At 36.9% G+C, this 21,608-nt stretch overlaps 1 protein-coding gene across 5 annotated transcripts in view; it reads right to left on the minus strand.

Annotated features, from left to right (window-relative positions):
- The window catches only part of LOC131436301 (WD repeat and FYVE domain-containing protein 3), a 1,204,110-nt gene that overhangs the window by 800,699 nt on the left and 381,803 nt on the right, over nucleotides 1-21,608 (minus strand). For all 5 annotated transcript variants that reach the window (XM_058604951.1, XM_058604953.1, XM_058604954.1 and 2 more), the window contains exon 11: nucleotides 18-180. In XM_058604951.1, the coding sequence (XP_058460934.1) occupies nucleotides 18-180 (163 nt within the window). The remainder of the gene's footprint in view (nucleotides 1-17; nucleotides 181-21,608) is intronic.

Below are 21,608 nucleotides of genomic sequence, written 5' to 3' on the forward strand. Positions count from 1 at the left end.
AATACAAAATAATGTACATTTTTAATACTTCCCACTGTAGAATCCCTTTCAAATATATTATCTACATTTGTAACATTCGATACGATTGACGCATTTTCAAAGTTGTCTAAAGCAATGCTATACAGCATCCGGTAAACTATACATCCAAAAGATAACGACATCGGTTCTGTAATTGAACAGCTGAAAAGGAGATGTTTAGCAAATTACAAATTTATCATTAACCTAAAAATCTAAATAAGAACCTAGAATTTTATGAACAAACCGAGAAATTTCACGTTTGATTTCTAACTCTATGCATACATGCGGAAACATTCTAAAACGGTTTTTCTAAAGTACACTATTATGATTATTACTATTTAATAAATCTGTATTAACTCCTAAGGTAAGTAGAAGCACCGTACCTGTACTTACATGTGGTACAGATAAAGAAAATACAACACCGCCTTTGTGGATGATGCATACATCGTGCGGTGCTCGATTTCGCTAGCGCGATTAAAAAATCGAACATTTGTATTGAAGCTCGGTTTTGACGTGAATACGTCTTACTTTAATATGAAACGTCAATACAAAATTTACCCTCTGGTAAAATGATAAGTTTTAGATTGTAAATATCAGCAATTTATGATGATCAGCAATTTTTGATAAAATTTGCTGTAGTATGACATAACCACATATAAATCAAAATTATCTGAAATGTATGGTATCCAGGGGGAAAACTCACGACGTGTGTTTACCTTTCTCGTACTCCCGACGACGGTTTTGAGGTAGTAAGCGAAATTTCATTTCTGCATTACCTACTGGTTAGGTAAAAAGGTTAAGTCTTGATATATTTCGTTCATCTCATTCGTCATCAAACACTCGATGTGGATAGACGAATAACCTGCAACGACTAATTTCGATTTTGTTTGTTCACAGCTACTAATTTTCCCGCGTTATGTGAAGAACGCACCATAGATCCAAGAACAATCCCAAAGCCGGCAGGCGTCTGAAGCCAAGCGATATACAGGTAAGCGACCGTTTGCTGAGTAACAACCAATACGCTCATCTGCCAGTAGAAGTTGAAGAGAAATGGCAGAAGAAGAAAGAGTACAGGTGTGTCAGAGACATAACTGGATGTCGTGAATACGAATAAAACTGACACACTTTCTTTATACTTCCGAATATCAGTTAGTTGATGGATTGTGTTAATTGTGCAAGCCATGTGAAAAATGCATGCGCTTCTCTGACAAAAGGTTGTGCAAACAATTATTTATAATCGCTGGAAATCCATCCCGAAGGGCCATGTGTCATATACCATTCGACTCAGTTCATCGAGCTGTGTTTTTTTTCTCCCTACCTCCCTCAGCAGAGAAAACCGATTGGAAAAACTCTGCTACACCTGTATGCCTCGATCCCCCTGGTACCACTGATGCGACTGCTTCAGGGGGGCAATGTGCTCCTGCACTCTTCTATTGCTGTGCTCATGCGCTTTTGGTCGCTTCTAATCCGTGCTCATGTACTTATCGTATTGCGCAAACTCTTCAAGCGATCCCAGCTTGTTGGTCGCTCCTCCACTTTCTCTGTAACTCCGTCAGCATTTTTGTAAATGCCCTGCTTATCGCGTTCCACGTCTCCTCAGTGCGACACATCTCGTGGACAACGTTTTCTACATTTAATGCCGGCATCGATCTTCTTATCGCCTCGAATCTGGGGCAAATGAACACTACGTGTTCCGGTGTCTCCTCCACGTTCACGCACTCCGGGCAGAAGGGCGAAGCGGCATGGCCAAACCGATGTAGGTACTGCCTGAAGCAACCATGACCAGACAAAAACTGGGTTAGGTGGAAGTTCACTTCTCCACGCTTCCGGTTCACCCAGGTCGACACATTAGGGATGAGCCGATGGGTCCATCTCCCTTTCTCCGTGGAATCCCATTCCTGTTGCCACTTTGCCATTGAGGCCGTTCGCACTAACGTTCTCACATGCCTGGTCGTCCTCCGCACTTAGCACTCGATTGGGACCATCCCTGCAATCACACAAACTGCCTCCGATGATATCGTTTTATATGCGCTCGCTACTCGCATGGCCATGAGCCGGAACACACTGTTTAGCTTCGCCCGATTTCGCTTGGTTTTTAGCACCGCACCCCAAGCTGGAACTCCGTACCGCTGTATCGAAGATGACACACTCGCCAGCAGCTCTTGTTGATTCTTGGACCACCGGTGTTTGGCATAATCTTTGACAGTGCGTTGATCGCCTTCGCCGCCGACGTGGCTGTTAAAGTTTAGCCGATCGTCGATCATCACACCCAGATGCTTCAGTTGTCGTGTTCTTCGACGGAGATTTCCACTCGCTGCACTGCCTTGCAGTAGCTCACCAATAACACCTCCGTTTTGTGGTGGGCTATCTTCAGCTTAACTCCATTCATCCAGTTTTCGATGATGCCGATCGATTCTACCGCCAACATTTCTACCTCCTCCGGCGTCTCGCCTGTTACTGATAAAACAATATCGTCCGCGAAACCCACGAGCACGACGCCTGTGGGTAGCTGCAGCGTAAGCACTCCGTTGTAAATAGCGTTCCACAGCGTTGGTCCGAGGATGGAGCCTTGTGGAACTCCCGCCGACACATTCATCCTCTCTCTGTCCAGCTTCAGTGTCGTACACCAAGACTCTGTTCTGGAAATAGCTTTTCAAGATCCGACACAGGTAGTCTGGAACCCGCATTCTATGCAGCGCTACGGCGATAGCCTCCCAGGTGGCGCTGTTGAACACGTTCTTGACGTCAATTGTGATTACGGCGCAGTACCGGTTTCCTCTCCTCTTCTATTTGGACGCCTTCTCGGCCCTCTCTAGGACCGTCCGGATAGCATCCATCGTCGACTTATTCATCCGAAATCCGAACTGCAGCCGTGACAGTCAATTCTCTCCTTCTGTAAACGGCTCCACCCTGTTAAGGATGACCTTCTCCAGCAGCTTCCCAAGTGTGTCCAGCAGACATATCGGTCTATACGATGCTGGATCCCCCGGCGGTTTTCCTGGCTTTAGCAGTAAAACCACTTTCTGTACCTTCCAAATATCTGGGAAGTGGCATTCTTCCAAACATTTCTGCATCGCCGACCTGAACATATCGGGGTAGGCCAGGACCGCCGATTTCAACGCCACGTTGCGGATCCCGTCCGGACCCGGAGCTTTGTTCACTTTCAGTATTTTCGCCACTGCTTCTAACTCGGCATTGGAGACCTGCCGAGCTTCCGCACTACCTTCGTCTTCCTCACCATACCTCCACGATTATCTTCAACTTATCTGGGCTTATTTCGGCTGGCGTCGCTGGACCTTTGATCTTCGCCATCACGACTCGGTACGCGTTACCCCAGAGGTTTGCGCCGGCTTCTCTGCATAGCTCCTTGTGGCAGTTCGACTTGCTCAGGATTATCTCCTTTATAAATGCGGCTCTGGTTTCCTGGAACGCCAACTTCCGCTCCTCTCTATCCGGGAGGATTCTTGCCCTCTGGTAGCGTCTTCTGGCTCTTAGGAAGGCAGCTCCCGTTTTCGTGGCATTGTAGTGTCGCATGCCCTTGTAATCACTCTTGTCAGCTCTACCGCATCCATGTCTGGAGTGTCGCTGTTCGCACGGAGTGCTTCGACGAAGAGGTCCTTGTCGTAGGCCTTCGTCTTCCACTTTCGTTCGCATGTTCTGCTTCCCTGTATGGCCGTGGGGTTCCGTTGGCCAACGCTGTAGCAGACCGCCTGGTGATCACTATGGGTGTACTCTTCGCTTACTCTCTAGTTCATGCTGCGCGCCAGCGATGGGCTGCAGAAGGTAATGTCGATGATCGACTCACGCCCGTCGTTCCTGAATGTGCTAACGGTGCCAGCGTTGCACAGCTGTACCTCCAACTTCGCTAGCGCTTCCAGCAGGCTGTAACCTCTAGCGTTGGTTAGCCTGCTTATCGAGCTGTGTATGTGTATGTGTGTGTATGTGTCAAAAATCTCATTAGGTTTTTCTCGGAGATGGCTGAACCGATTTTGACAAAATTTGGTTTCAAATGAAAGGTATAAAGGTCCCATACGGAATTCCTGAATTTCATCCGGATCCGACTTCCGGATAAAGTGTGTGAAATATTGTGCACCATCACTTAAACCGGCAAAATAAAACACGTGAAAAATTTTCTAAACTGGTCTCATAACTACATAAATCGATAATCATTCTCTGTAGGCAATTAAACGAATCGATTCCGGCTATCCTGGTTCCCGGTATCCGGTTCCGGAAGCACCGGAAATAGTGGTCATAAAGGGTCCGGCATGTAACTTTGCCATGTAACATGCAATAAAACTCAAACGGTTCATCCGATTTCAAAATTTATTTTTGCATATTGAAGTACAATCCTTTCGGGTAATTGTGGAATATGATTTCATTCAAATGGCTGCCTCGGTTGGCCTTGCAGTAAAACATACGGTCGGTCCAGTTTTTTAGTACATTTTCGATTGTATGCAGCTTTATTGAAGCTTTATGGCAGCACGAATGTTGCCCTTCAAGGCTTGAATTGTCTCTGTCTTGTCCACATAACACTTATCTTTGACAGCTTTCCAAAGATGATCGCAAGCCAAGTTTCAAAGTAAAACTGAACTACGCATTCCTTATGCGTATACACAACCATTTTCGTTCAGCGGAAGGATAAAACTAAGGTTCTGTCAAATCAGAAGTGAAATTACGGTTACCAATGTCGAAATAACCGCTAGTTAAAAATAAATGTTAGATGGCGAACTCTGTAGATATCAAAATGGATCTCACTCACTTTTCTCAGCGATGATTTGACCGATTTTGACATACTTAAACTCAAATGGAAGTTCTCACGGTCCCATACGGAATTCCCGAATTGCATCCGGACCCGACTTCCGATTTCGAAGCTATAGGGTAAAGTGTGTTCAATATTGTACACCGTCACTTAAATCGGCGAAACAAAAAAACGTAAAAAAATTTCTATCCTGGTTCCCGGTATCCGGTTTCGGAAACACCGGAAATAGTGGTCATATACACAAAAATGGATCTCACTCACTTTTCTAAGCGATTTAATTTCGTTCGGTAATTATTGCCTCTTTTGACGAGTTTTGAACAGCCGAACTACCGAATATTTCCATTCTACTGATATATCAGCACAAATGAACATTTGTTGACAGCAGTACCTCAAGGTACCGCAGTGATAAAACGTGAATTTTACCGATAAAATCACCTATCGAGATTTGGACAGCTGAGGTCGGTAATCCAATTTAAGTGTGTGTTCAATATTATACACCGTCACTTAAACTGGCGGAACAAAAACCGTAAAAAATGTTGAAAAACGGACTCAAAACCGTTATTCCCAATCTTAGGGTCAAATGAAAGGTCTTATGGTCCTACCAAAAATTACTGCATATTTTCGGATACAACAAAAATTCAAATCGTCATTTAGAGTGCGATGGCAAAATCGTATATACTCTTTAAAAGTTGAATAAAAACTAGTAGAGTTTGAACGTCATGTTAGATGGTGGCCGTACAAACCGACTTTAATTATACCGGTTCTCAGGATCCGGTGCTGGAAGTACATATAATAGTGAACCCGCTTCGTTTTCTAATAAATGGCTTAACTGAACTGTTTCATTCTTCATGTTATACTAGTTAATGCACAAACAATTCCTTGGTTTTATTCAAAAATCGAAGAGAAACATTTTGAATAGAATAACACAGTATTATATATGAGAAAGGCATCATTACACCACTAGGTGGATTAAAACAAGTTTTGGTTTTAAATTTAGCTTTTTAGATTTAACACGAGGATCTTTTTTTGAAGGTGTAATTTTAGGCGCTTTTTATTGGCAATTTGTGGTTTGGTCCTCTTAACAGACCCTTAAGGAGTGCAGCGCCCTTAGCAAATTTTCCTTTGAATTTGCTAGTATTATAAGAAAAAGTAGGAAATTGTGAAGGAAACTCTCATATCAGCGTTGTCGCAACCTTCATGTATAAACTTTGTTATAGAAGCATGCACATTTTCAAGCATTAGTCATCGCAACGATGTTCAAGAAACTTTGTTATAAAACCATAGACAGTTCCGGGCATTAGTCAGCGCAGCAATGTTGTAGAAACAAAAATTGTTGTTTTTTCACGAACACTAGTCACTGCCTCTGGCATAGTGACAGTGGTCTCGGCTTTCGGTAGAACTTCGGGAGAAAGTCAGATGAGCTTTCTACTTAAAATCACAAGCTCGGCTTGTACTAAAATCTTCGGGCTTTACCCGAAAGTAAATGTTAGAAGCTTCAAAACCCATAGTTGGGAAGAGTTAGGAGTTAGTCAGTCTGTCCGTTAGTCTCGGGCGTCGGCCCGTAGACAAGTTAGTTAGTCGGTTCCAAAATAGTTGACGGTAAATAGCCGGTAGTAGTGAGTCAGGCCCAAGCGATTAACCGGAGGTGTTGCACAGTTGATCAGTTCCGAACTACCAACGTGATACGCGATTACTAGCAAGGTCAACAAAGTGGCAATCCCGACAAGCGGTCGAAACTTAACTCAAACAGGCAAAAGTTGATTTAATCGCGCGCTAGTGTTCTGAATTTCTGACTGGCAGTTTTGTTTTGTTATCTGTGTTCTCATTTCACCAGGAAAACAAGTCAATCAATTAACCTCTGCTGTAAATAGATTAATGTAAAAGCAGAACGGAAAAGTGCATTTAACTAGAAACAAAAAGTGCCTCTCACCAGAAACGAAAAGTGCATCTCACCAGAAACAATAAGTCTCATTTCACCAGAAGAAAACAATTCTATCAGTTAACTTCTTGTATAGGTAGATTAAGAAACGAAAAGTGTATCTCACCAGAAACAAAAAAGTGTATCTCACCAGAAACGAAAAAGTGCATCTCACCAGAAACGAAAAGTCTGATTTCACCAGAAGAAAACAAGTCTATCAATTAACTTCTGCTGTAAATAGACTAAGGTAAAAGCTGAACAAAAAGTGCAAAAGTTCCGGTAATAAATTGATCCGAAGGTAAATGCGCCTTATGAATTATCCTCTTTGTTCCTCGTTTATACCCAATGATGCCAGATATTTTCAGAGAAAATCTGTATTACCCTGTATAAAAAATCTGTATTTATCTGTATTCACTAATAAAATGGAATATCTACAATGAAATGATGTTGAACCAAATACAAATAACAATTTAAATTATTATTTGTATTTATTATTAAATATTAAATAAATTATTTGTTTTTGGTTGAACGCTATCTCAACAGATTATGGTTAAAGAATAGGATTTTCAATGAGCATTTATTTTTCATATCTTCGTAGTTCACAAAAATATGTAGAGACAAAATTTAATATGAATGTATTTTCAACCATAATTAAATACCAGACCAGCAGAAAGATATGCTTACCTCTTTTGGTCTGCTAATGTCAGCAAGCCAAAGGGCCCTGCTAATTCAGCTAGCCAAAGAGGTCCTGTTAGAGTGCAAGCGATAAATCTGCTCAGCTTTCCATCTGACAAGGTACTTTTAATTTACTGTAAGTGCATTACTTGCTTTGGTCAGTACCAAGTTTGGCTCTACTTTGTCGTGCTCACTCTGTCTAAATGTTTTTTTTGTGTTAATCATCAAATATGTGCACACCAATTTTAACTTTAATTTGTGATTTGTCCTTTGAATAATAAACTTTCATCTCGTCACTGCAATCAAATAGTAAAAGATAGCTCAGACGAAAACAGTTTAATTTTTCTTTATAATTTCTTGTGAAATCTGTATAAATCTGTATTAAATTTAGGGAATCTGTATTCTGTATTAGATCTAAACGAGGTTGTAAAAATCTGTATAATACAGATAAATCTTTATAAATGACATCTCTGTTTATACCGAACCTTTCAGAAAACTTTAATTTTGAATTATTTGAGATTATGTCACACAACTGAAAATTTTATCATAAAATTGTGATCATATTTCCGATGGCATGTAGCAAAAATTATGTTGATTCGTTAGATACAACAAGAGATATTCACGATCAAAAACTTATCACTCTCTCAGAGGGTAAATATTGAAAAGGCACCCCATAGTAAAGTAAGTCGTATTCACGACAAAAAACGGTTTATTGACAAAGAGAGTTACGATTTTCCGTATAGAACAGAAAGAAACATCCCCTTTCGTTATTTCCTCCCGCCGCCGCTCGGTCGGAAAACGTTTGCAGGAGTGACAAACGAGGTATCTTTAGGGATGTCGTAATAGCGATCGATTAATCGAGTAATCGATTAATAACCCAGATAATCGAGTAATATTTAATCGATTACCCTAAAACTAATATTCGATTATTGATCTAATCGAATAGTTAAAAAATTCCCGAAATAATAATCGAATGAATAATCGAGTAATCGATTAATAACCTAGACAATCGAATAAATTACAATCGATTAGTTAGTTTCAAAATTATACTCGATTATTAAATAATCGAGTAAATCGAAATTTCCGACATCCGTAGGTATCTTCACTATTTCCGTCAGACTCAGATTCCTCTGGCTCCGCAAGATTTGAAAAACCGACGAAAGACGAATTTTATAGATATAAATATGGCTAGGCAACGCAGATCCGGCAAATGTTACTCGAAACGAATCTGAAGGACGATCAGAATTATTTCTATTGACAATAGATGCTAAGTACAATTGCTTGCACTCGAGTATCCTAACTCCCTCAAGTATGGAGTTTTGGAAACGACCAACTAAATTTTATGTAAATCATCAGCTGTCAGACTTGCTACAGTGACAACACCGTCAGTTTCCACCTTCTTCGATGGAATGTAAACATTATATTTAAGAGCAAATAATTTACAGGTTACAATATCGTTTGCCTGTTTCAAGTCGTTAACAACAATTCGAATTTTATCTCTTTTAACTTTAGTGATTTTTTCAACTTTTGAAAAATGTGATGTCAATTCCTTTGTAATTTGCATCAAATTTAATACCTTTTCTTTTTTTCGAAAATAGACTATACATGGCCCAGTGCTACCCTCTGGATAATGTTCAGCCCTTAGAGTATTTAAGATCTTACTAGTATCCGGAATGGGATTCGGATAAATTAATAAAATCAAAATGAAAACTTATGTGTAGTAAAATTTCAGTTATAAGAGAAATAAAAATAATTGAATGAAATTAAATCTACATTGTTGCTGTTGTCTCTTTTCCTCTATCGTAAAGAACGATGTGAAGCTCATCCAACGATTTCCAATTGGCAATCTTTTGGTATCGTTTTTCTGCTATCTCAGTTGCTTTGCCCTCGTTGTGGTCACCACTGAACTTGGTGTGCTGCCTGTACCTGACTCCAGGTACAGTGCTATTGCTCTTGGTGGCGATCGAATGTGATGCTTGCAGTGTAGCACCTCGTGATATATATCATCTCCTTCGATCCTACACAGTGTACAAATTCTGGTACCTGGTAGATCAGCACTGGGTCGCTTTAGCACCTTATGCGATGGAACCTCTGTGTCTCTACACCTCTGTGCGTATGAACGGGATGGCCTTCGTTGCTAGCTTTCGAGTCGGGAAACGCCCCGAATATTGCCTTGGCGATTAGCACTAGCAGTTTTAACTACCTGTAGCCGTTAAATCACGAGCCAGTATAATCGAAACACAACCTCTTCCCTTGAATGGTTTTTACTGAATAGTTCCAAATAGTTGATAACACTCGCGAACAGGGCAATTGAATTGTACCCGCCACCCTCCCCCCGTTCCACAACCAATTATTAAAAGTACAGGCTTAGCAAATACCCAGAGCGCCACCCTTCTGGTAGCTTCATCTGCATCTCAGACTCTTAGCAACATAAACAATAAAAATTGGTACTATCATACTTATCTTAAGTTTTCCGCAACACTTTCGGTGAAACCCTACACGGGTGAGTACGTTGTATCGTGCTAGTCCGGAAAAAATTCGAGTATTTCGCAAGAAAGAAAGGATTTTTATCCGTACTTTGACGATTCGATGCAGCCACACAGCGAGATTTTCGCTTGTAGTGAAAAGTGAAAAGAAAGTGCATTGGACTATTAACGAAAATTAACTGGCAATATAGCCTAAGTTGCTGTGCCATCAAATCGGCGCCAACTCAAGTGAGGTGACGACAACCAGAACAAGAAGAAGAAGAAGAAGTGTTCCGCACGCTTATGAGCAACAGAATACGTCACCTAATTTTTTAAAGAACGGAGTAACAACCAGCTCAGACCCGAACAGAGAGCAGAACAGCGAATGTTTATCATTCGTAACCCCTACGCAGATCAATCCCCTCTCGGCCCCCGTACAAACAACATCAAAATTTGCACAGCACCAGTACGCAAAATCAATCACCTCGATTCTCCTTCGTCGAACTTGTTATCACCGATTCCGCATCGCACATATACAGAGACACTGGAATATATATTACCAAAATATTGGGGGAATGAACCATTCTATTAAGGTGAAATGTAGCGTCATAAAATGCGCGCAAAGTTTTATCCGCTTCAGTTGAACGAACCGTCGCACAAAGCGTACCAAGAAAAACGGACACATAGAAACAAGAACTTTTTTCAATGATTGAGCGCAGTGGGCCTACCTCTCGTTATATTGACTTGTAAAACAGACTGGACGTAATGGATTTTAGAATTCTTCACACTTTGAATATATGCTAATTCAATCATCATTGTTAGTGATTACTATTACACTAGAGCCATAAATCATGAGTAATTATGAATGATTAACATGAGGTTATATGGATATGTATTGACTAACTTGCTAACCATGCATATGCCTGATTTAAGTAGCAAGCATCGATTCTTCTTCAAAAGAACGATTGAAGACAAGAGAACGTTCAAGTATTTTCGATATCTTTGCCAGTCGTTCACCAGGCTCTTCCCGCTTATGAGATAGAATTCACGTAAAAGTATTCACCATTAACTTTTCTTCGGAAGCGATTTTCGGAATTATATAGCATAATGAGTCTAGAAATGTCTGTTTCAACGATGACGAACCGAAGACCAAACAGCCTCTGGCCTCCGGTGCCAGAAATCATCAATAGTTTAATAATTTCTTAGATTACATTATTGGAATACATTCCAATTATAACTAATAGTTCATCATACCATGCAGTTAAAATTATTTAGCGAATCTTTTATCAAGCACATATATTGGGCACGAAATTAAATAATATATATATAAATAAATATATATATATATATATATATATATATATATATATATATATATATATATATATATATATATATATATATATATATATATATATATATATATATATATAACAGTTCGGCTGAAAAGTTCGTATCATTTAATAGAAACACACATTTTTTTGCCAAAATTCGTTTTTATTATTCAACATAATTGCCATCAGAGGCAATACAGCGATTATAGCGATCTTCCAACTTTTCGATACCATTTTTGTTGTACGATTTGTCCTTTGCCTCAAAATAGGCCTCAGTCTCAGCGATTACCTCTTCATTGCTTCTAAATTTTTTACCAGCGAGCATTCTCTTGAGGTCTGAGAACAGGAAAAAGTCACTGGGGCCAAATCTGGAGAATACGGTGGATGAGGGAGCAATTAGAAGCCCAATTCGTTCAATTTCAGCATGGTTTTCATCGACTTGTGACACGGTGCATTGTCTTGATGAAACAAAACTTTTTTCTTCTTCAAATTAAGCCGTTTTTTTTAAATTTCGTCCTTCAAACGCTCTAATAACGCTATATAATAGTCACTGTTGATGGTTTTTCCCTTTTCAAGGTAGTCGATGAAAATTATACCATGCGAATCCCAAAATACAGACGCCATAACCTTACTGGCCGATTGTTGAGTCTTTCCACGCTTTGGGTTCGGTTCATCGCGTGCAGTCCACGCAGCTGACTGTCGATTGTACTCTGGAGTGAAGTGATGGAGCCATGTTTCGTCCATTGTTATATATCGACGAAAAAAATCGGTTTTATTTCGATATAACAGCTATAAACACTGCTCAGAATCATCAATTCGTTGTTGTTTTTGATCGATTGTGAGCTCACGCGGCACCCATTTTGCACAAAGCTTTCTCATATCCAAATATTTGTGAATAATATGTCCAACACGTTCCTTTGATATCTTTAGGGTGTCAGCTATCTCGATCAACTTCACTTTACGGTCATTGAAAATCATTTTGTGGATTTTTTTCACGTTTTCATCGGTAACAGCCTCTTTTGGACTTCCACTGCGTTCATCGTCTTCGGTGCTCATATGACTAATACGAAATTTTGCAAACCACTTACAAATTGTTGCTTCGCCCGGTGCAGAGTCTGGATAACAGTCATCAAACCGTTTTTTGGTATCGGTGGCATTTTTTTTCATCAAAAAGTAGTGTTTCATCAACACACGAAATTTCTTTTTTTCCATTTTTTTCACAATAACAAAAGTGCAATATCTCACAAACTAATAATCAGACAGCTGTCAAATTTATACACGTATCTTTTGAAGGTTGGTACTAACTGAAAATGGTATGGATTTAATTCTAGTGGCGCCCTCTCATAGAAACGATACGAACTTTTCAGCCGATCTGTTATATATATATATATATATATATATATATATATATATATATATATATATATATATATATATATATATATATATATATATATATATATATATATATATATATATATATATATATATATATATATATATATATATATATATATATATATATATATATATATATATATATATATATATATATATATATATATATATATATATATATATATATATATATATATATATAGTCTATGGAGAATGAACCGATTCTTGTCGATTTTTTTGGGGTATGAATTGTTCGATGGAGTACGACATTATATGAGACCATAACATAGCAACGAAATTGCAATCGCTATTGGAAAATAGGCTCATCCAATTTAATAACAGTTAGAACTGGTTTATAGAATCGAAGTTTTCATTTTTAAAACCGTAGTAATTGGTTTCAGAGGTTTTACTGAATACAGTTGGTGCATTTTCCGGTATATTGGGTGATGACGACACAATTTAACTAGTGCAGAAGGTGCGATAGTTATGGAACAAGTACTAGACAATTCATGACTGGCGAAGCATAGATCCAGGAGGCGATGGTTACTGTTGTAGTTATCGTTCAACTGAAACTAGATCAGCAGTGTTATAATCATCGAGCAGTCGTAATGAAGTATGCGATTTTGTAGAGCACGTAGCATCCGGATAGAGATAATCGCTAGAACCTCGAATCCATTTAATACCGGGTTGTTTGATATCCCCCAAGATAACGATTTCATCATTTAAACGTATCGCTAATCAATGAAAATGAACTCAAGTGCTGTCCGATCAGGTCTAGATCACTCACGCGATCATGAGGGAGGTAAAGCACACACAAGTATAGCGTAAAATGTGGGAACGTGATAGCGATCCAAATTTGCTCGACATTGTCGAAGTTTGAGGAAGACATCAAAAGACAGACAATCAAGATACCACCGTCACTCTTTTTCAACTATTTTGCCAATTACGGTCCTGCCGGTACATGGAATAAGAACGATCGAAAATCTGCTTGTTTAACTTATTCTCATTCAGCCAGGTTTCCGTAAAGGTATATATACCGTATTCTGCGTCAGAACATGCAAGATAGTAGTCGTTAAGATAAATGTAGCGGAATGCGAAAATCGCGTTTTTGATCAATTATTCAAAAACTAGACCGATTCTCGAAAAACCAAAAACACTTAAGTTTTCGAAATCAAATTTATCATAACTAAGTATTCTTAGAATTTTGAAATTTTGCTTTGCCGAGTTGAAATGTATAAACGGTCACTGTTCCGTCCCACGGGGATTATTTTAGAACTGAAAAGTAGAGTTTGTAGCAGAATTTCGCAAAGAATCTGAAAATGGAACTCGAAATTATAAAATTTTAGCGAAAACAACCGAAAATTGAAAAATTTTACATAAACTTTTCTGAATTTTTTATTGCTTGCGCGCTGCTGTTTCGAATTGAGGTGGTGTGAGTAAAGCACGGTGGGCACGGTGGCATTATATCGTGAGCAAAAATTACGTATAAAATAATGACGCGAATTTATGCTGTATTGGGTTTTGTGTTGAAATAAAAAAGAGTTGAATACAATAAAATGGGTATTGTAAGAAATCGTTTATTTTCTAAGTAGCTGTCATTTATAATGCTAATAATGTCCAACTCTGTTGAGTTCAATGCATCGATATTGCTGAAGCAATAATGCTTGGCTGTGTAATATCGTAAAATGGGTATTATTTTAGATTGTAGCAATTATTATAGCGAAACTAAAACTTCAACATTGACAAGCTACTGAATGAAATGAATACAAGCCAAGTATTATCGTTCATTAACCTGATATACAAACAATGTGATAAACATTGAGGGTCAGCTTCGAGCCACTCAGCATGGAAAACTTATTGGAATTCATTGGTTTTTCAATTATTATGAATACAATGAATCAACGCTTGCTTTTGCTTTCAAAATCGATTGAATAATAAGGAACTACGAAATAATTTTATATTCAATTCCGTGCCCCAAATATGTGCTTGAGAAAAGATTCACTAAATAATTTAAACTGCATGGTATGATGAACTATTAGTTATAATTGGAATGTATTCCAATAATGTAATCTAAGAAATTATTAAACTATTGATGATTTCTGGCACCGGAGGCCAGAGGCTGTTTGGTCTTCGGGTCGTTATCGTTGAAACAGACATTTCTAGACTCATTATGCTATATAATTCCGACAGTCGCTTCCGAAAAAAAGTTACTGGTGAATACTTTTACGTGAATTCTCTCTCATCGGCGGGAAGGGCCTGGTGAACGACTGGCAAAGATATCGAAAATACTTGAACGTTCTCTTGTCTTCAATCGCTCTTTTGAAGAAGAATCGATGCTTGCTACTAATATCAGGCATACATATGGTTAGCAAGTTAGTCAATACATATACATATAACCTCATGTTAATCATTCATAATTACTCATGATTTATGGCTCTAGTGTAATAGTAATCACTAACAATGATGATTGAATTAGCATATATTCAAAGTGTGAAGAATTCTAAAATCCATTACGTCCAGTCTTTTTTACAAGTCAATATAACGAGAGGTAAGCCCACTGCGCTCAATCATTGAAAAAAGTTCTTGTTTCTATGTGTCCGTTTTTCTTGGTACGCTTTGTGCGACGGTTCGTTCAACTGAAGCGGATAAAATTTTGCGCGCATTTTATGACGCTACATTTCACCTTAATAGAACGGTTCATTCCCCCAATATTCTGGTAATATATATTCCAGTGTCTCTGTATATGTGCGATGCGGAATCGGTGATAACAAGTTCATTGTTGGAGTACGGGGGACCGTTCGACGAAGGAGAATCAAGGTGATTGATTTTGCGTACTGGTGCTGTGCAAATTTTGATGTTGTTTGTACGGGGGCCGAGAGAGGATTGATCTGCGTAGGGGTTACGAATGATAAACATTCGCTGTTCTGCTCTCTGTTCGGGTCTGCGCTGGTTGTTACTCCGTTCTTTGAAAAATTAGGTGACGTATTCTGTTGCTCATAAGCTTGCGGAACACTTCCTCTTCTTCTTGTTGTTCTGGTTGTCGTCACCTCACTTAAGATGGCGCCGATTTGATGGCACAGCAACTTAGGCTATATTGCCAGTAAATTTTCGTTAATAGTCCAATGCACTTTCTTTTCACTTTTCACTACAAGCGAAAATCTCGCTGTGTGGCTGCATCGAATCGTCAAAGTACGGATAAAAATCCTTTCTTTCTTGCGAAATACTCGAATTTTCTCCGGACTAGCACGATACAACGTACTCACCCGTGTAGGGTTTCACCGAAAGTGTTGCGGAAAACTTAAGATAAGTATGATAGTACCAATTTTATTGTTTATGTTGCTAAGAGTCTGAGATGCAGATGAAACTACCAGAAGGGTGGCGCTCTGGGTATTTGCTAAGCCTGTACTTTTAATAATTGGTTGTGGAAGGGGGGGAGGGGGGGGGGGGTACAATTCAATTGCCCTGTTCGCGAGTGTTATCAACTATTTGGAACTATTCAGTAAAAACCATTCAAGGGAATATATAGAAGAGATAGAGGAAAAGAGACAACAGCAACAATGTAGATTTAATTTCATTTAATTATTTTTATTTCTCTTATAACTGAAATTTTACTATACATAAGTTTTCCTTTTGATTTTATTAATTGACAACAAAAAAGTTAATGTAATGGATGATCTCATGGAAGATCAAACGCGCTAAGAAAATTGACTAACCGTTCCTCGATTCTATTACGATCTCATTATATGCAACCGCTATAAACGATTGAACAAAATATGCCAAACTGATTCTTGGCTCTGTCCGTTATATACATATATATGTTATATATATATATATATATATATATATATATATATATATATATATATATATATATATATATATATATATATATATATATATATATATATATATATATATATATATATATATATATATATATATATATATATATATATATATATATATATATATATATATATATATATATATATATATATATATATATATATATATATATATATATATATATATATATATATATATATATATATATATATATATATATATATATATATATATATATATATATATATATATATATATATATATATATATATATATATATATATATATATATATATATATATATATATATATATATGCCGATTCTAACAACGTCGTTAGCCCACGCTTGTTTACCACCTCCTCCACCAACACTTGTACTCCATTCGCCTACCCACTTTTTTCTGTCTCTCACCTTTTAAGAAAGAGCAGTGTTACTGCCATGTAATACTTTATGTCATCAACTAGTTATAAGATTATATATTTAGTTTTCATTGTTAGTTTTGATTGTTAGTTTAAATTGTTAGTGTTGAGTCCACATATATCTGTTGGATCATTGTAATCTGTTGATGCAAATGATGGGAAGGTTTTATGCCCGCTGGAGAGAGATTGCAATTATTATTAACACATGGATCAATAAGTCCCGAGACTAACAATGGAAACAACATTTTTTTTGCAAAATTTTTTTTAGTCATCAACATAATTACCTTTTAGGGTGATACAATGGTTCCAACGTTTTTCCAATTTTTCAATACCATGTTTATAAAATAAAACTATCTTTCGCTTCAAAATAAGCTTCAGTTTCAGCGATGACCTCCTCATTTGAGCCAAATCTTTTTCACTGGAGCATTTTTTTAAGATCAGCAAAGAGCCAGTAGTCACTGGGGGCTAAATCTGGCGAGTATGGGGGGTGGGGAAGCAGATCAAAGCCCAATTCGTTCAATTTCGCCATTGTTTTCATCGACTTGTGGCAGGGTGCATTGTCTTGATGAAAAAGGATTTATTTTCTCTGCATGTGCGGTCGTTTTTTGCGATTTCCTCCATCAAACGCACCAGTAAGTCAATATAATAATCACTGTTGAGTGCGCCACTCAGATGACTGCCGCTTCGACTCTGGAGTGTAGTGATGCATCCTTGTTTCGTCCATGGAGACGTAACGACGCTAGAAATCTTTTTTGTTGCGAGTAAATAGCGATAAACTGGGCTGACATTATGCATCTTGAGTCGAGTTGCTCGAAAAGATTATTTTTGAAGTCGATTCGACTGAACTGAGGCATTACGTATCGCTTTCGACCTCGTGATCGAGATCCTAACAATGTGGTACTAGATTTCGACTGACGCTGCTCGAACTGTCATAACAAGAGATGCCATTTATACAGATTTATCTGTATTATACAGATTTTTACATGCGCATAGTACAAAAGAGAAAATAATAGTGACAATTTATCGAATTACATACACATCTGTGACCAACTAAGTTCAGCAATTGATACTGCATTCAAAGAGTACAACTCAAGAACTGAACAGGAAATAAAGTCTTGCCCAAAAAAATTCTTTAGTTATGTTAGAAACAAATTGAAATCAGAAAACTTTCCGTCAAGAATGTATCTACAGGAAAACATTGGTTATAACTCACAAGAAATTTGTAATCTTTTCGCTAAATTTTTTCAACAAATCTACACGAAGTTTTCTGAAGATGACCGCGATCGTGAATATTTTAATTTCTTTCCAGAGTTTACTGAAGATATTAATGTAAATCAAATCGAAGTGCTAGACATAATAGATGCCCTAAACAAATTAGATGTCTCTAAAAGTGGACCTGATGGGATTCCACCCATATTTATAAAAAATTAGCATTAGCATCTTGCAACCCCTTTGTGCTGGCTTTTTAATAATTCGCTTCAGTCTGGAGTTTTTCAAGAAACGTGGAAAAACTCTTTCCTTATACCAATTTTCAAAAATGGGAAAAAAGCAGACATATGCAGCTATCACGGGATTGCTATTCTTTTAGCATTAGATCTTGCAACCCCTTTGTTCTGGCTTTTTAATAATTCGCTTCAGTCTGGAGTTTTTCAAGAAACGTGGAAAAACTCTTTCCTTATACCAATTTTCAAAAATGGGAAAAAAGCAGACATATGCAGCTATCGCGGGATTGCTCTTCTTTCTTGCATTCCGAAGCTCTTTGAAGCGATCGTTAATGACAAACTCTTTAGTCAAATAAAAAATAGAATTACTCACATGCAACATGGATTTTTCAAAGGACGTTCCACTACTACTAATTTGCTTGAATTCGTCCACTATACCCTGACCGCTATGGAAATCAAACAGTTCAAAAATGCGAAAGAATTAGGGACTTAGGAATAATACTAGATTCTAAAATGACTTTTGTTGACCATTATAATACAATCATAAACAGAGCCAATAACATGCTAGGATTCATAAAACGATTTTGTTACTGTTTTCACGATCCGTATACAATTAAAACATTATACATTGCCTATGTTCGGTCAGTACTAGAATACTGTAGCTTAGTTTGGTCACCTTACTTAATCACATGGGAAGATCGAATAGAATCAGTTCAAAAACAATTTTTGTTATTTGCACTTCGTAAATTAGGTTGGACAAGACTTCTTCTTCCGTCATATAAAGCCCGCTGTATGCTAATAAGTATTCAAACATTAAAAGAACGCAGAGAATTTTCAATGGTCTCATTTGTAAATGACATTGTCTCGAATCGCATAGATTCCAGTCAACTCCTGTCCAAACTAAATTTTTACATACCATCTCGGCGTTTAAGAAATCGAAATATTTTTATTACAAACCACCAGCGAACAAACTATGCAAAAAATGGGCCAATAAATCAATTGATGGCTGTATACAACAAGCATTCAGAAGCAGTCGATTTCACTATGTCAAAAAACAAACTAAAGCAATATTTCAGTTCTATTCGGTAAGCCAATTATTATTATTTAACTCATAATAAATTATACATCTATTTAGAATCTATTTAGAATAGTTTACAAATTTAAGACGATTATTGTAATTATCCTTATGGTCTACTTTTGATTGACGACAAATAAATAAGAAAAAAAGTTTGCTTTCATACAGATTTAATACAGAGTACAAATTTCTTACAGATTTCTTAAATTTAATACAGATTTATACAGATTTCACCAAAAGTATTAAGGAAAAAATTAAACTATCTATTAGTATATGAGCTATCTATTAGTATTTGATTGCAATGACGAGATAAACGTTTAGGAATCAACGTACAAATCACTTTTTAAAATATATATTTTTTGTGCAGATATTTAATGAAGAATACTGAAATCCAATTATATTAAAATTTGTAACTAAATTGAACTTAAAAATGAACTGAATATACATTGCAATCATGAAAAAAATTAAACTGAATTATTGTTCGAGAATTTTCGATTACATTCATTCAGTTCAAGTACTGAAAAGAAGCAAACTGTTTGTAATACTGCGGTTTTAAGTTGCCGCACGAAATTAACATGAACACATTTCTGAAATTTAAATCAAGAAGCAGATTCGTTTCCACTCCAATTGAAAACGTAAAGAATTTTTTCAAGCGTGTTCTTGTACACAATTTATCGATGAACTTTTGAAATTATAATAAAAAAAATTCTGTATTTTTCATGTATTGTTTCAAGTCTAATACAATTTACGTCATCCATATGTGTAGTTTTAATCAAAGGCTTTTTGGTTTTGCAGCTTTCTTTGTAGTATTTTATCATATTTATTAGGAGATATTGCTTTAGCTAATATACCCGGAGCAAACCATTCTTTGTAGTCTTCATAATCTATTTAGGTACTATTGAAGAGTCAAATACACGCTAATAGCACGAGATTGTGATGCTTTTGGCATATTCTAAATACTTTCAAGGTGTTTGGACAAATTTTTCAATTTACTTGAGTTAGATATATGGGTAAAAACATTATTTGCTCATTGTTATCGAGCGAATAAGCTTTTTCCTACAATCCGTTTGAGCGACGTTTTCATTCCACAGGATTCAGAAATTTTATTACAAACTACAGTTACTGGGCATAGGTTAGTTTCGACTTACTTTTGTTATTTTAAATAAACACCACGCAGCTTTCAATTAATATGCTTTCTAAACAGTTCGACTTGTACATAATATGCCAAACACGCAAAATATATATAACGATATACAAAACAATGCATTAAAATAAAGATTATCAATACTAATATGTTTATGAAAATCTAAGATGTTATCGATAACTACCTTAATAAAAAAGAAACGTATTCGAAAACTCATAGTCGATAGTAATAAGGCTTTCGACCATTTCTTATCGAGTTTAGTCGTTTACGAGCTGGGGTGGCATTATGTATCTCGATTCGACTGAAATTTTATCGAATCGACCACGTTTCGTATTATGGTTCTCGATTCGAAGTCGATCATCGAGCTTCGTTCGACTTCACTCGAAGAAGTATTAGATTATCGAGAAGTTTTGGCATTATGGAACCAAAACAATCGAGCTCGTAAACGACTGAACTCGATAAGAAATGGTCGAAAGCCGTATTACTATCGACTATGAGTTTTCGAATACGTTTCTTTTTTATTTAGATAGTTATCGATAACATCTTAGATTTTCATAAACATATTAGTATTGATAATCTTTATTTTAATGCATTGTTTTGTATATCGTTATATATATTTTGTGAGTTTGGCATATTATGTACAAGTCGAACTGTTTAGAAAGCATATTAATTGAAAGCTGCGTGGTGTTCACTTAAAATAACAAAAGTAAGTCGAAACTAACATATGCCCAGTAACTGTAGTTTGTAATAAAATTTCTGAGTCCTGTGGACAGAAAACGTCGCTCAAACGGATTGTAGGAAAAAGCTTCTTCGCTCGATAACAATGAGCAAATAATGTTTTTACCCATATATCTAACTCAAGTAAATTGAAAAATTTGTCCAAACACCTTGAAAGTATTTAGAATATGCCAAACGCATCTCGTGCTATTAGCGTGTATTTGACTCTTCAATAGTACCTAAATAGATTATAAATACTACAAAGAATTGGTTGCTCCTGGTATATTAGCTGAAGCAATATCTTCTAATAAATATGATAAAATACTACAAAGAAAGCTGCAAAACCTAAAAGCCTTTGATTAAAACTACACATATGGATGACGTAAATTGTATTAGA

This window comes from Malaya genurostris, chromosome 3, assembly GCF_030247185.1.
Source record: "Malaya genurostris strain Urasoe2022 chromosome 3, Malgen_1.1, whole genome shotgun sequence".
NCBI lineage: Eukaryota > Metazoa > Arthropoda > Insecta > Diptera > Culicidae > Malaya > Malaya genurostris.